We start from the raw sequence: 13,633 nt of genomic DNA on the forward strand, positions 1-13,633 counted from the left end.
GAAAGGGATGGCGTATGGTCTCCAATGTGGCTCTTTCCCAAGGACTTCACCCAGGTAACTGGGTGCCCTGGGTTTTCGTCCTTAGAGTCTATCCCCAGGGTCTGGTGAGACTCCACTGCCATGACTTAAAACAAGCGGGAGATAGAATCATTAGGACCAATAGGACCCCAAATTATATTTAGTTAGTATTGAGGGCCTTGGCTGAAGTTTGGGGCCTCTCTACACCATTCATTTTTTTTTCAGACTCCCTTAAAAAGAGACGGTCTTCCAATTTAGGGACAACATGTGGTAAAAATCCAGCCTAAAGATCCTAGTGTTCCAGATGGACTCACTGCTTTTTGTTTGGTCACCAAAACTATCATGTGATTCCCAAACCATTTTGGAAGATTTCTTCCAGAATAGGGGTGAATTCAAATACTGGAGATCTGTGAGAGAAGGTTTAAAAAATGCAAAACGAGAGGAACTTCAGCTCAGATTTCCCTCCTAAAACACATCCCAGGGCACAGAGGGGTCTAGTGGAATCAAGTATATATACGTGCGCACGAGTGAGTGTGTGCACACAGCGATCCTTCTCGGAAAAGCTTCTGTTGGGTGCATTCTAGAAGTGTTCTTGCCTTGGACAGGCAAGGGGAGAGCAAAGAAGTAAATCCATACTGTATCATTTTGCAAAGAATCTGGATTAAATGGCTTTACTGAGAACAGGTGTCACCCTTTTGAGCCACATGTTTTTAAAGGACAGACCAGCAGCCAGTGCCAGCTCCTGTCCACGTCAACTGTGTCCGCCACGGTGGCCTAGGGATGGGACCTGAGGATGGCTCCTTTCGTACCTGGGAGCTACCGTTCCTGACCCTGGAATATTACATTCAGTTAGGAAGTTCACCAAATCAAACAACCTGGTGAGGGGTTCAGCGAGCAAGCGGACAGGGCTGGTGACTCTATAGGCGGAGGCCCCTCTAGGGAGCCACGTGGCACCACGACAAGAAGCGATTGGGAGTAAAGGGACCGTTCACAGCCAACACAGGGATGGATTGGAACAATGGCAAGAGTGGGCTCATTTTTTTTGTATTTCTGGGCTCAAGAATTTCCTCCTTCCTCCCCACACACCAGGCAGGGTCTCTGTTTTGGAGGAAACAGATAAAATCTATACATTATGGCAAATAGAAAACTGAACCTTAGACCCCAGGTCTAAGAGGCATAGTTACATTGGTTTGGAGCCTCCCTGCGGGGGCTGTGGACAAAGTTCGGAAGGGATTCAATGTTCCCCTGTCCCCCATGGTATCATCTGCAGCTGGGGTACCAGGGCTTCTTCAAGACCACAGTCCTCTCTAGGACAGAGGGCACCTTGGAAAAAAATCTCCAATCAGTCAGCATGGGTAGCCTTCTGGGCATGGCCCAGGGGAGCGATGGATGACCTCAGCTCTCGGAAGAAGAGCTTAGACGTGGCCACGCGCTACCATGGCTTGGGGTGTCACACAAATGAGTGGTTCCCAGTGATGGTGGATGGTGCCGGTGCTAAATCACAGACTATTTCTCTACTGTGGTCCTCACTGGTCACAGGATGATGGCACAACTTCCAACAGCATCTCCAAACGGGTAGGAACTTTTGCTGTCGACGTGATTTTATTTTTGTGGAAATGAGTGCACACAGAAAAACGAGATTCATGCTTTCCTTTCTTCTTCTCTTCCGTCTCTCTCTCATCTGCCACCCTGAGAGTTCCTCAGTCTGTGGAGACAGGAAATCAGGTTAGCACTCTTAAGGAGACCTGTTCAGCCAGAGGATGGGACGCCCTCCCATCGGGAATGGATCACACACGAGGCACTCGGTGCCAACCCAGGGGGGTGTCAAGGGGAGACTTTTATAGGTTTTCCGTTTTTGTCGTACTGGTATACCAGCATCTTGATACAGTGGGAGTTGGCCGGCGAGATCCAGGGACTACTTGTTATGGAAAAGTTATGGTTGGTGTAGAACTGCACAGGCTGCTTCTGGCACTTGAAGAAGGCCTTGAGCGTGGCGGCCGCCATGGTTCGGAACCGCTTGCTGATGAAGCAGTAAAGGAAGAAGTTGATGGCCGTGTTCAGGAGGGCCAGCATGTTGGCCACGTCGGACATGATGTGCACCAGCCAGAGGTTCTGGATGGGCGTCCCGTAGAGGTGGTAGAGAATCACGATGATGCGGGGGGCCCAGAGCGTGGCGAAGATGGAGGTGATGGTGAACAAGATGGCGGTGGTCTTCCCAGTGGAGTAGCCACGGAGGCGAAAGTTGCTCTTCCTCCTGAGCTTGTACACGATGATGGAGTTCAAGATGAAGAAGATGGAGCAGGGCACCAGGTACACGGTGAAGCAGTGTACCCACACCAGGACGTGGTGCACGGAGGTGCTGATGTAGTCCTCGGTCCAGATGTTGGGCCACCAGTAGTAGGGGATGCTGGTCAGGAAGCAGGTGACGTAAACGCTGACAATGACCTTCCGGGTGCGGGCCGGGTAGGAGACGGTGTGGTATTTGAGCGGGTGGCAGACGGCGATGTACCTGTCGATGGTCAAGGGAACCGTGATCCAGATGGAGGTGTGGATGGAGGTGAACTCCAGGACTTCGATGATCTTGTCGGGGACCTGGGGCATCTGCATATGCAGGATGAAGTCTTCCAACAGGAAGTCGACAAACACGATAAAGAAGAGGACCAGGATGTCGGCCGCGGCCAGCGCCAAGAGATAGTTGTAGGAGGACTTCTGCCTCCTGGCCACCAGCTGCGAGAGGATGATCACCGTCAAGATGTTTGCTGTGGATAAAAAAGAGAGTCTGGTTGGTCTTTGAGGCACAGATGATTTTGCTGGGTACCAGGGAAGCCCTGGGTATGACGTTTGTCGGGATGGAGGTCCAAGGACTGAACCAGTGAGGAACAACCTCTGCGTGACAAATTGCACCTACTGTGAACATCTGGATGCTATTTTATGTTTTTTTTGGGGGGGACCAGGGATTGAACTCAGGGTCACTCCACCACCGAGCCACACCCCCAGCCCTATTTGGTATATTATTTAGAGTCAGAGTCTCACTGAGGTGCTTAGGGCCTCACTTTAGCTGAGGCTGGCGATCCTCCTGCCTCAGCCTCCTGAGCTGCTAGGATTACAGGCGTGCGTCGCCATGCCCGGCCTGGATGATATTTTAGAGTTAGTTTATTCTTCACACAACCATGAGATGGGGTGTGGCCATTATCCTAATGTGGAAGTGGAGCTTGGGCTCCCAGAGCCAAGTGTCATGTAGTTGTAAGTCACGGTGACAGGAACCAAACCCAGATCTCTAAGCCCCAACGCTCTGCTCTTTCTTTTTTTTTTTCTCTAACTGCATGGAGAATCTGGGGGTCTTTTCCCTGCTCTCTGTGTTCAGGTGGCAGCCCGGGTTCCAGGAGCTCATGAGAACCTCTTTAGAGCTTAGATTTTAGTTCTTTTCCTCTTTCAGTGGATTTAGAATGAAAGGAGAAGGGATGATCATGACATTCAGATCCATTTAAAAATAAATTATTTAAAAATAAATTAGCCAGGCACTGTAGGCCCAGCTACTTGGAAGGCTGAGGCAGGAGGATCACAAGTTCAAGGCCAGCCTGGGCAACTTAGACCTGTCTCCAAATTAAACATAAGAAGGGTTGTGGATGTAGCTCAGTAGTAGAGCACCCTAGGGCCCTAGGCTTAATCCCCTGTAGCACACACACAAAAATTGATTTTGGGGACAGGTAATTTATACCCGTGTTGTATAATCAAAAATCATAGCAGAGTAATGTAAATTTCCCTTCCACTCTGGTTCTCCAACCATCCAAGTTCTATTTCCTCAGGGCCATCACAGTTAATAGGTGATCTGAGAGCGCACATGTCTGTCTGTCACGTAGGTATATAGTTGCATAAATAGTAACTGCATTTTTTTCCCCTTGGGTCAGATTTGTGTTGAAAAGTGCATCCACACAGTTTCTGGTTGGGTTTAAAAACAAATGTCTTCCTGAACAGGACAAGGAGATGTTTAGAAAATCATTAGGGACTTACTCCAAGATAACATTTCAGGGGGTAATACCCGCAGCTGTCTGTGTCTTGCATTCCCACTGACAGCCCTGGCATTGAAACACAGTTAATCCTGTTTTGCAGACAAGGATCTTGGAGCGCCCACATCCTCTGCATGAGGCCTCGTGGCAAAGCTAGGACCCGGCCTGTCTCTGGGGGTCCATTTAACTACTCCAGGGTCTTGCTCACCTGAAGATATCTTACGATCAACGCACCCACCCACTGCAGTGTGCTCATCACTTGGCTTAAACAAACTTGAACATTCTGCTATATTTGCATCAGCTCTTTAATATAAAGGGATGACACTCTAGGTACAGTTGAGGGTCCTTGAAATGGTCCATTCCCGTTCTTCCCTCCTTCCCTCTTTCTCTCCCTTCGGGCTGTGGGCTGCGGGCACTATGTGATGGTGAGGGCCACCCTGGCCAACTCGGACTCTCCCTCAACCTCGCCTCTGCCATGCCACACACAGCGTCTTCCGTTCCCCAGCGTGTCTCTGAGCCTCGTTGTGCTGAGTTTGCTTGTTGTAACAATTATACAGAGGTTCACTGTATGAACTCATTGCGATTTAATCATGAATACGAATTATTTATAATTTATTATATCGACTCTATAAATTATATAAAATGTATTACATCCAGTTTATTTTCTCAAGTATATAAAATGCAAATAAATATAAATTTACTATAGCAGATATATTTATTACATCAAATACATATTTATTATAATATATATATCTATGACACTAAGTTGGTTCCAGGGTTTTGCTATTATGAACCACTGTAGTTGTGAATATGACTCTTCATAGAAGTAATTTTATTCGAGAGCTCTCTGGGTAGCGTATACCTAGAAGTGTGTTATGTTTCTGAGTGTGCACATCTTCATCTTTAGTAGATATTAATTTTTTTTTTAAAGAGAGAGTGAGAGAGGAGAGAGAGTGAGAGAGAGAGAGAGAATTTTTAATATTTATTTTTTAGTTCTCGGCAGACACAACATCTTTGTTGGTATGTGGTGCTGAGGATCGAACCCGGGCCGCACGCATGCCAGGCCAGCGCGCTACCGCTTGAGCCACATCCCCAGCCCTTTAGTAGATATTAATTAAGAATGAACTGTACCACTGTACCTGTAACCCCAGCATCTCGGAAGGCTGAGGCAGGAGGATCGTGAGTTCAAAGCCAGCCTCAGCAACAGTGAGGCGCTAGACAACTCAGTGAGACCCTGTCTCTAAATAAAATACAAAATAGGGCTGGGGATGGGGCTCAGTGGTCATGTGTCCCCGAGTTTAATCCCTGGTACCCACCCCCAAAAGAATGAGCGGTAAAACTACTTGGCTAATTGACACTCTTGACAGCAGCGTCTGAGCATCCTATCTGCTCTGTACCACCCAGTAGTTGGTCTCCTCAGTTCCTTTTCCTTTTTTGAAGTCTGTGTTGTTCTTGCTCTTATCTGAAGCAATTTGAAATGACATTTTGAAGTGTTGAGGAGTCAAGGGACTGGTGCTATTCATAAGCCAGGATTCAAACCCAGGACCAATACACCTGTTCCAAGCTGTATTCAGTATGGATATTTATCCACACAGGCCCCGTGCCCTCTGTTGGGTTTGTCACCCTGTACCCACCGGAGGAAAAGCGTGAATGTGTGCTACTTCAAGTCACTACTGCAGATAGAGGCCCATGGAGGTAAAGTAGTTTATATTGGTACCCCAACAGTCCAAGCATTGATTTTTGCATTCAGCAATGTGTCTGTGTCTGCTCTGAGCTGTGCCCTGGGAAGAGAGGGTGAACAGAGCAGACGTCGTCCGCCCGGCCTTCATGGAGCTTAGAGTCCACCAGGGGAGAGAGACATCAACAGGAGGAAATGCACAACGTGGATCTAGAGTAAGTGCCAGGAAGGAATGTTGGGGAGCAGTGTCAGAAAAGGTTTTGCTGAGGGATTGATGTTTGAGCTGAGATTGGGGACAAGTAAGAGGTAAATGGGTGAAAAGCTGGGAACACAAGGGGGTTCAAGCTAAGAAACAGCATGCAAAGGCCCGAGGTGGGGGGAGCAGGAAGCGTTGGGTTTATTAAGGCTGGGGACACTGATATTGATTCCTGCTTGCTCTGTAAGCATTTTTGCATTTAATAGCTCTCTTTTATTAAACAGCCTTGCTGTGTTCTGTTGAAAAGCATTTCAAGATGTTTTATTCATCCAGAAATTCTTTCAAAAAGTATTAAGCGTCTCTCTTGTGGGTAAGGATCTGTGCACAGGCTGAAGGTGGACACAGGCTAGTAGTGGGACATTCATGGTGTCCAGTCAGAGAGCGCAGGGGTTGCATGCGGGCAGCTGAGGATTCAAGATCAGAGCTGCGAGTGGGCAGTTCAGAGTGAAGGGCAGAGGCTTCGGAGGAGGGTCTGGGTTCAAGGTCTGGCTGCCAGGTCCTGCTTGCTCTGACCTGATCGCACACAGCCAGAGCTTCTTGGAAACCCAGCTGTAAAATCAGGTGTGAAGCCCAGAAATGTGGGGTCTGGGGTGGGGCCCTGTGAGGTTGCTCCTGGCCCTCCTACTGACTGGCTCTCTGTGGGCAAGTTTATTTAACATCTCTGTGCCTCAGTTTCCTTTCTTATAAAATGGGGCTAACGAGACTCCCCACTTCATAAGGTTTCAGATGAAAAAAAATTAAGGGAGATAATTTTTTTCATGTCGTTAGAACAGCTCCCAACCTGTGGTTAGGTGCCCACTGAATGAGCTATTGAGTGACGGTATTAATTGGGCATTGAGGGCTGGGGATGTGGCTCAAGCGGTAGCGCGCTCGCCTGGCATGTGTGCGGCCCGGGTTCGATCCTCAGCACCACATACCAACAAAGATGTTGTGTCCCCCGAGAACTAAAAAAAAATAAATATTAAAAATTCTCTCTCTCTCTCTCTCTCTCTCTCTCCTCTCACTCTCTCTTTAAAAAAAAAAAAAAAAAAATTGGGCATTGACTGTGGAAGGTGTTGTCCGAGGTGCTGAAGACGCATAGCACAGTGGACAGGTTCCCTTTTGTCATGGGCAGACAGATCTAAATAAATAAGCCGGCCCAAAAATAAATGCACAGGAGAATTTCCGAGAGTGATACCATAAAGAGGAAAGTCAAAGGAGGAGAGAAATTGATGGGGGAGTTAAGTTTAGAACAGGAAGTTTGAGTTCAGCCGGGGATGAGGAGAAGGGACCTACCATGGAGGGAAGGATTCTTAGCAGTGGGATGGCAAGTTTTCTACTTCCCAGATGAGGAACCCGAGACCTGGCATTTTAGGTAATTTGCCCAACATCACACACTGAGCACGTGGGGGAAGCCAGAGGGATTTCCAGCTTAGGGTGATTTTGAGGCCTATCAAATTCTGCCTTGCTTATTTCTGGTTATAGGAAAAGATTCTCAGTAGGAGATGAGTGATCCCTGTCCCCTGGGCCGCCCCTGACTTGGAAACCTGCCATCATTTCTCAGAACCTCTTGTTGACCTGTCCATCAACAATGCCCACATGCCCTCTCATGTCCCCCAAGCCGATAAGGGGGCAGAGATGGATAAATATTGGGGGTCTCCAAGGAAAAATGCTCTCTCTATCCTACATATATATTCCACCTGTGCAGAGAGTGGCTTCGCCACCGTCTCCTCCTCCCCAGCTGAAGCCTGTTGGAAATGTGGTGCTAAAAATTCTCCATATCGAAACTCTTTAAAAATATTCCAGCCCCACCTAATGAATTGCTTTAAGTCAGAGAGTCATCAGCCGCTCAGGAAATTGCCAGGTATTCATGTTTGACATTTCCTGAGGTTGCTAATCCTTGCCTCTCCTGAGAAACCATCCCAAAGACACCGAGTGGCCCTCTTCTTTTGTGCAGGTAGCTTCCCTGACCCCAGGGCGATATCAAGAATGCTAGGAGACCGAGCAGTAGGGGAGAGGGGTGAGCTGGACAGAGCCAGGGGGATGTGTGGATTGTCGGAAGAAGAAACGAGAGGGCAGAGACATTGACTGGCTGTGACTCCCCACATCAAAAAAGAAAAAAATATCCTTTCATTTCCACACTGGCCCATTTTTCCCCAAAGAGAAAGACTGGTGTGGCCCAGGACCTGTGTGTATTTACAGCGGTGAGCAAACCAAGAGGCCGAAATCGCCATGGCCTGAAATTGCATTTAGAGCTTTTCTCTCCAGCTGACCCGGCCCAGGGGCCCCTGTGGTTGGGAGACCCAATCTCACCCTGGCCAGCCCCAGTGAACTTCACGATCCGAATGTCAACGCTTCTAAGTAGCAAATCCTTTCTGTCAATAGTGCTGTTGGACAGGTTTAAGCTCCCGGGTAATAGAAAGCCCATGTTTTGTGATTGCAAAGCTTGGTTATATTCTTGGGGGAATTAATTTCCTGTAGTTTGAAGCTTACTGTGCTTAAACCTGAGAGGGCTGGGGAGAGCGGCCGGAAGAGAAACAGTTTGGGAAGCCAGAACCCAGCACGGAGTGGTCTGCGGGCCCAGAGAGACAGGGTCAAGGTCTTCTCGAGATATTCTCTGTGTCTCTGAGGACCAAGGGGTCCCTGAGGCTCCTTAGCAGAAGCAGCTAGATGGAGATAGGGCGCCAGATGGCGTGAGTTTATATTTTTGTTCTGCTATATTTCCTTCCTTTTTTGTCTTTGAAAATTATTTTTTTCAATTGCAAAGTAACATCTACTTGTAAAATATTCAACATTATATCCGTGCATGATAATAATATAATTAGCTCACTCTTCTTGAGCATTTATCATGCCCAGGGAATTTCAAAGCATCTTATACGCCATGTCTCACTTGATCTTCACAATTATCATAGGAGGTTGGTACCATGATTTGAGAGCATCAGGTCTGAGGTCACACAGCAGCTGGAGGGTGGTGAGCCAGGATACTAAACCAGGCCTTTTGTGTCCTGAGTTTATCTATTTAACTACTATATTAGAAATTAGAAAGGAAAAATCTGTCAACACCTTATTTTCCAGAGATAATGTGGTAGCTAACCTTGTAGATGGTTCCCCAGTGAACCACGCCTTCTGTTATTCAGACCCTTATTGTCGCCATGCCGTGACTTGGAGCTGGCTGGCCTGAGGCTTTTGACCAACAGACTGTGGCAGGAGCAGCTCAGGTCATAGCAGGACTTGAGAACGCTTACTCCTGGGACGCCCCTTCCTGGGACCCTGCTGCCATTCTGTGAAAGGCCCATCCTGCTTGGAGAGGCCATGTACAGGAACTCGAGTTCAAAGGCTCAGTGAACCCCGAAGCCAGCGTCCAGCATTGGCTGGGGAGTGGGCCACCATCTTGGATGCCCAATGGCACGAGCTCCCAAGGGGCTGAGGTCCCAGCTGCTCCCCAGAGACTGCTGTGTGAGACCAGAAGCAAGAACCACCCACGGAGCCCAGTCAGCCCAAGACCTTACCACCCCACAGTAACTGGTTGCTTTTAGACTCTTCAGTTTGGGGGTGGCTGGCTATGCTGCCATGGAGATAACCAGGACAGATTCCCATACCCATTGGGTGTCCCCTCTTCAGGATGCTGATAAGCCTATGACAATGGTTGGTATCAATGAGAAGCATCACAAACAGGACTATACAGGAATTCTGCCACGCAACTTGAGTTTTTCACTTAGAAACAAATCATATATTTTTCCCTGTATCAATAATATTCATGCAATATTCACCTACTGTTGGACATTGCTTATTATTATTACTATTATTTTTTGGGGGGTCACTATAGTACTTCATTAAGCATTTCTGTAGAATAAATTCCCCCAAATTGAAATGCTGGGTTTAAAGGGCAATACTCTTTTCTCCCCTCCTCTCTTCCTGCATCTCCCTCCCTCCCTCCTAAAGGCAGCTAGCAGGTTTTATAAGAGGGAAAAGAGCTCACGTTGGAGGTATAAAAAGCTTTAGGTTAGACCCCAGGAAGAACTTTTTGATTGCAATGGCAATTATGGGAAGGAGAGCAGGACGCGGACCGCACAGTTGTTCCATGCACAGAGCTCTTAAAAATCTGGGAGAGAATCGCTTCTCCGGGCTAATTAAATTCTTGGTGTAACCTTTTGCAAATCCTGTTTCTCTGCATACTCAATTATGTTCTTGTGAATTTCCAAAAAAGAGAGCGGTTCACCCATTTCAATCACCACCCCCTGTGGCTTAAATGCATGTCCCCGCCCCCAAAGTTGCTTCTCTTTTGCATTAGATGAGTCAGCCCTGGTGTCCTGCAGACCCCTGAGCTCCCCAGCCATTCCCAATGGTGCTATTCTACCTGCTTCCAGGAATCCCCAAGGCTGGATTTTTAGGAAGAGCTGTCTTGCAGCTTCCTTAGATAAGAGGTGAACGCTGTCCTGGCTTAGGTCAAGTGAGGAGTGCAGGCTGTCCCTCCCTCCCTGGAAGCCGCCTGCTCTCTGTCTCAGGGTGGAGGAAGGGGAAGGGGAAGGAGATGGCTGGCAAGATGTCAGTTCAGGGGTTTGGGCCTCTGGGCTGATGCTGGGAGGTTTTCAGGGGGTTCTGAGCTCTGAGTAGGAAAAGGATTCCCAATGTCCCACCAGGCATCCCCACCCCCCTTCCGCTGGCCAGTGGCCATCCTGGTTTCCCATGGCCCCCACTGGCTTCCGGGCAGGACTTGGGGAGTTGCGGCCTTCTTCCCCGAGCTGGTCAACAGGGGCACAAAACTGACCGTGGGTGAGTGAAATGGAGGTTGGGCGTGGGACCCCACCCCGTGGCACCGATCATTATCTGGGGGACTGTGTGAGCCCTTAGGAGTCGTCCTGCGGGGTCTCTGCAGCCTCTGAAACAGCCTTTGCTGTTTTCAACTTTCCTTTCTATTTTGATAGCACCTTCATGTTCTCTGTCCCTCCCTATCATCGCATTTTCACACTTGAGTGGATTCTTTGCAAACCTACAGTTACGGTTTCCCCTTTCCTTGTTTATCCTTTCACAGCATCTCCTATGCAAAGCCTCTCACCGTCCATCTCTGGGGTTGGCCTCTGGGCGCCATGTTGAAGAGGCTGCTTTCCACCAGGCCTGGGCTCGGTGGGGCTGGGAGGACTGGGGATGTCTGCCACGGTGGGACCAAAGGGTGGATCATCCTGTGGATCTCGAGCCCCGAGTCCACACTGCAGCCTCCCTGACTTTCCCCCCTGGAGAGGAACACAGCGGTGGTTTCCCATGGAGACCAGTGGAGACCTGGCTGAGGAGCAGGCACAGGAGCAAAGATGGCCACTCTCCCAGGACAGCCCCGCTGCAGCCACAGGGAAGGGAGTCAGCACCTGCGCTCCTGCAGGGCTGCAGTCCGTCCTGCCAGTCCATGAGAAGTCTTGAAGGCAGAATCAGTTCTGGCTTTTTGACCGGGGACAGCCAGGCCTTGGTCATGAAACCACTTCCAAGTCCTGCTCCTCCGCACCAGTGACCCGTCCCCTGAGCATGTACGAGGTGTTGGTGAGCTGCATAAAATCATCCACAGAAAAGCCACCATTCTGGGGAGGGTGCTGATAAATGCCTACTTAGCTAATAAATTCAGCTTATTTAACAGGTGAGTTGATTTAAAGGGAACTGCAAGGAGGTGACATTGCAGGTAGGATGCAGGCTTTTGGTCCCCAGTTAGGAATGAGGAAATGGATGGAGAGAGGAAGCCGCCTGCCCCAGACAGCGCAGCTGGTAAACCCAAGAAGCGTCTCGCAAGCCCTCGAAGGTGCCCTCCTGGGTCAAGTTCTGTACCAAGTGACGGGTGCAGCTGTGCTCTCCCCGCTCTGGGAGTTTGTCACAAAGACAGATGGGGCACAGCTTCACTGGAACGAGGCTCGGGCACGCAGGTGGCTCTCCTGCAGATGCCGTGTGGAAGCGTCACCAGAATTACAGGATACTCACCATGAGGGGGATGCGTTTTGGAGTCTGGCAGATTTGGGTCAGCTTCCCGGACCTAGTTTTCTTTCTTTTTTTCCTTTTACTAATTGGCAAGTTGTACAAACACAATGAGCTTCAAACTCCTCGTCAGGAGCCAGGTGTCGTGGTGCACGCCTGTAATCCCAGGGGCTCCAGAGGCTGAAGCAGGAGGATCACAAGTTCAAAGCCAGCTTCTGCAATTGGGCAAGGCTCTCAGCAACTTAGCTAGACCCTGTCTCTAAATAAAATAAAATAAAAAGGGCTGGGGATGTGGCCCACTGGTTAATCATCCCTGGGTTCACTCAGAGATACAAAACAACGTTCCTGATCAGGAAAAGGGGGTCATGGTCTGGTACCTGGGACCAGAGATTTGCTGTGAGGATTAAAGAGACTGGCACGTGAACCTCTTAGCAAGAGCCAGGTCCAAGGAAGCTCTCAGGAAGTGGTGTGGTCACCGTGTACAAATGTGGGGATCCGTCTTTCTGGTGATAGAAAGGCAAGTAGGGGCTCAACAGGCAGGCAAGCGAGGGCCAAGGTCAAGGTCAAGAGGGTTATCCCTTCTCTGGAACAGCTAGGACTGATTGAGTGCTCACTCTGTGTCAGACATGGAAAGCACTTCTTTATGCCTCAAATGATCTAATATTACAATGTCTAACACAGACCGTCCCAGACTTATGGTGGTCTGCCTTACTGTTATTTTTGATTTAATGAGACGCATTCTGTAGAAACTATGCACTGAGTCTGGATATTTCCTGGGCCCATGATATGCTGGTCAGTGGCAGTGACCGCTGCTCCCAGTCAGCCCTGGGACAATAAGGGAAAACTGTCATGCTCTGCAGGGTGCTGGGCATTGGGCAGGTAGCGGGGACTAGTGCATTTTTACTTTAATATTTAAAATATTTGCCTGGACAAATCATATCATAAGCCAAGGAGTCTCTGTATTAAATGTCTTGCACTTAATCTTACAAATAAGTAGGTAGGGTTTCCTCCCCTTCTAGATGAGGAAGACTGAGGTTCGTGTGGTAGGCAGGGGCATCAAGCACCGCCTCCAACTCTCCTGTTCTCTGACACCTGCTCTGTCAGAGCTGAGCAAGGCCAGTCCATTGAATTTTTTTTTTTTTTGGTCCTGGGGATGGAACCCAGGGGTGCCTGACCACTGAGCCACACCCCCAGCCCTTTTTATTTTTTATTTTGAGACGGGGTCTCTACTGAGTTGCTTGGGGCCTCCATAAGTTGCTGAGGCTGACTTTGAACTCCTGAGCGCTGGATGCAGGTGTGTGCCACGCACCTGGCCGGCCCATCGGGTTTCAATACCTGTCTTTCTCAGCAGTTCCCGGATCCCACTTGCGGAGGTTTGACGTGCGTGGCATTTACTTCTCAAGGACCTGGTGAGAGAGATACCACTAATATCCCACTTTACAGATGGGAACGCGAAGCCCGGAGGCGTTGAGGGGCTCTTCCAGATCCGTCAGCAAGAGTTTTTTGGATCCAGGATTCAAAAATGATCGAGGACACTCTAGAGCCCCCTGGGACACCTGCTCCTTCAGATGGCTCTGCCATCAGCTCCGGGAGTGGACCCCGAGTGGAAAGCGTCCATTTTTTCCTTACCAGTCCCTATCGGCTGGCACACAGTGGCATGAGGGAACTCGGGAGAAGAATTCTTTTCAGAGGTGTCACGTGGCTTTCCAGAACCCCTGGGAATAAAGGGGGAGGGGCCGGAAA

At 49.2% G+C, this 13,633-nt stretch overlaps 1 protein-coding gene across 1 annotated transcript in view; it reads right to left on the minus strand.

Moving 5' to 3' along the window:
- Positions 1-1,842: 1,842 nt before the first annotated feature.
- GPR139 (G protein-coupled receptor 139) overlaps positions 1,843-13,633 on the minus strand; it is a gene marked incomplete at both ends in the record, with an annotated part of 35,410 nt that continues 23,619 nt past the window's right edge. The window contains one exon of the mRNA XM_081298473.1: positions 1,843-2,777. Within this exon, the coding sequence (XP_081154599.1) occupies positions 1,843-2,777 (935 nt within the window). The remainder of the gene's footprint in view (positions 2,778-13,633) is intronic.

Source organism: Spermophilus citellus, assembly GCF_964194105.1.
Source record: "Spermophilus citellus genome assembly, chromosome: 6".
In the NCBI taxonomy this organism is placed as follows: Eukaryota; Metazoa; Chordata; class Mammalia; order Rodentia; family Sciuridae; genus Spermophilus; species Spermophilus citellus.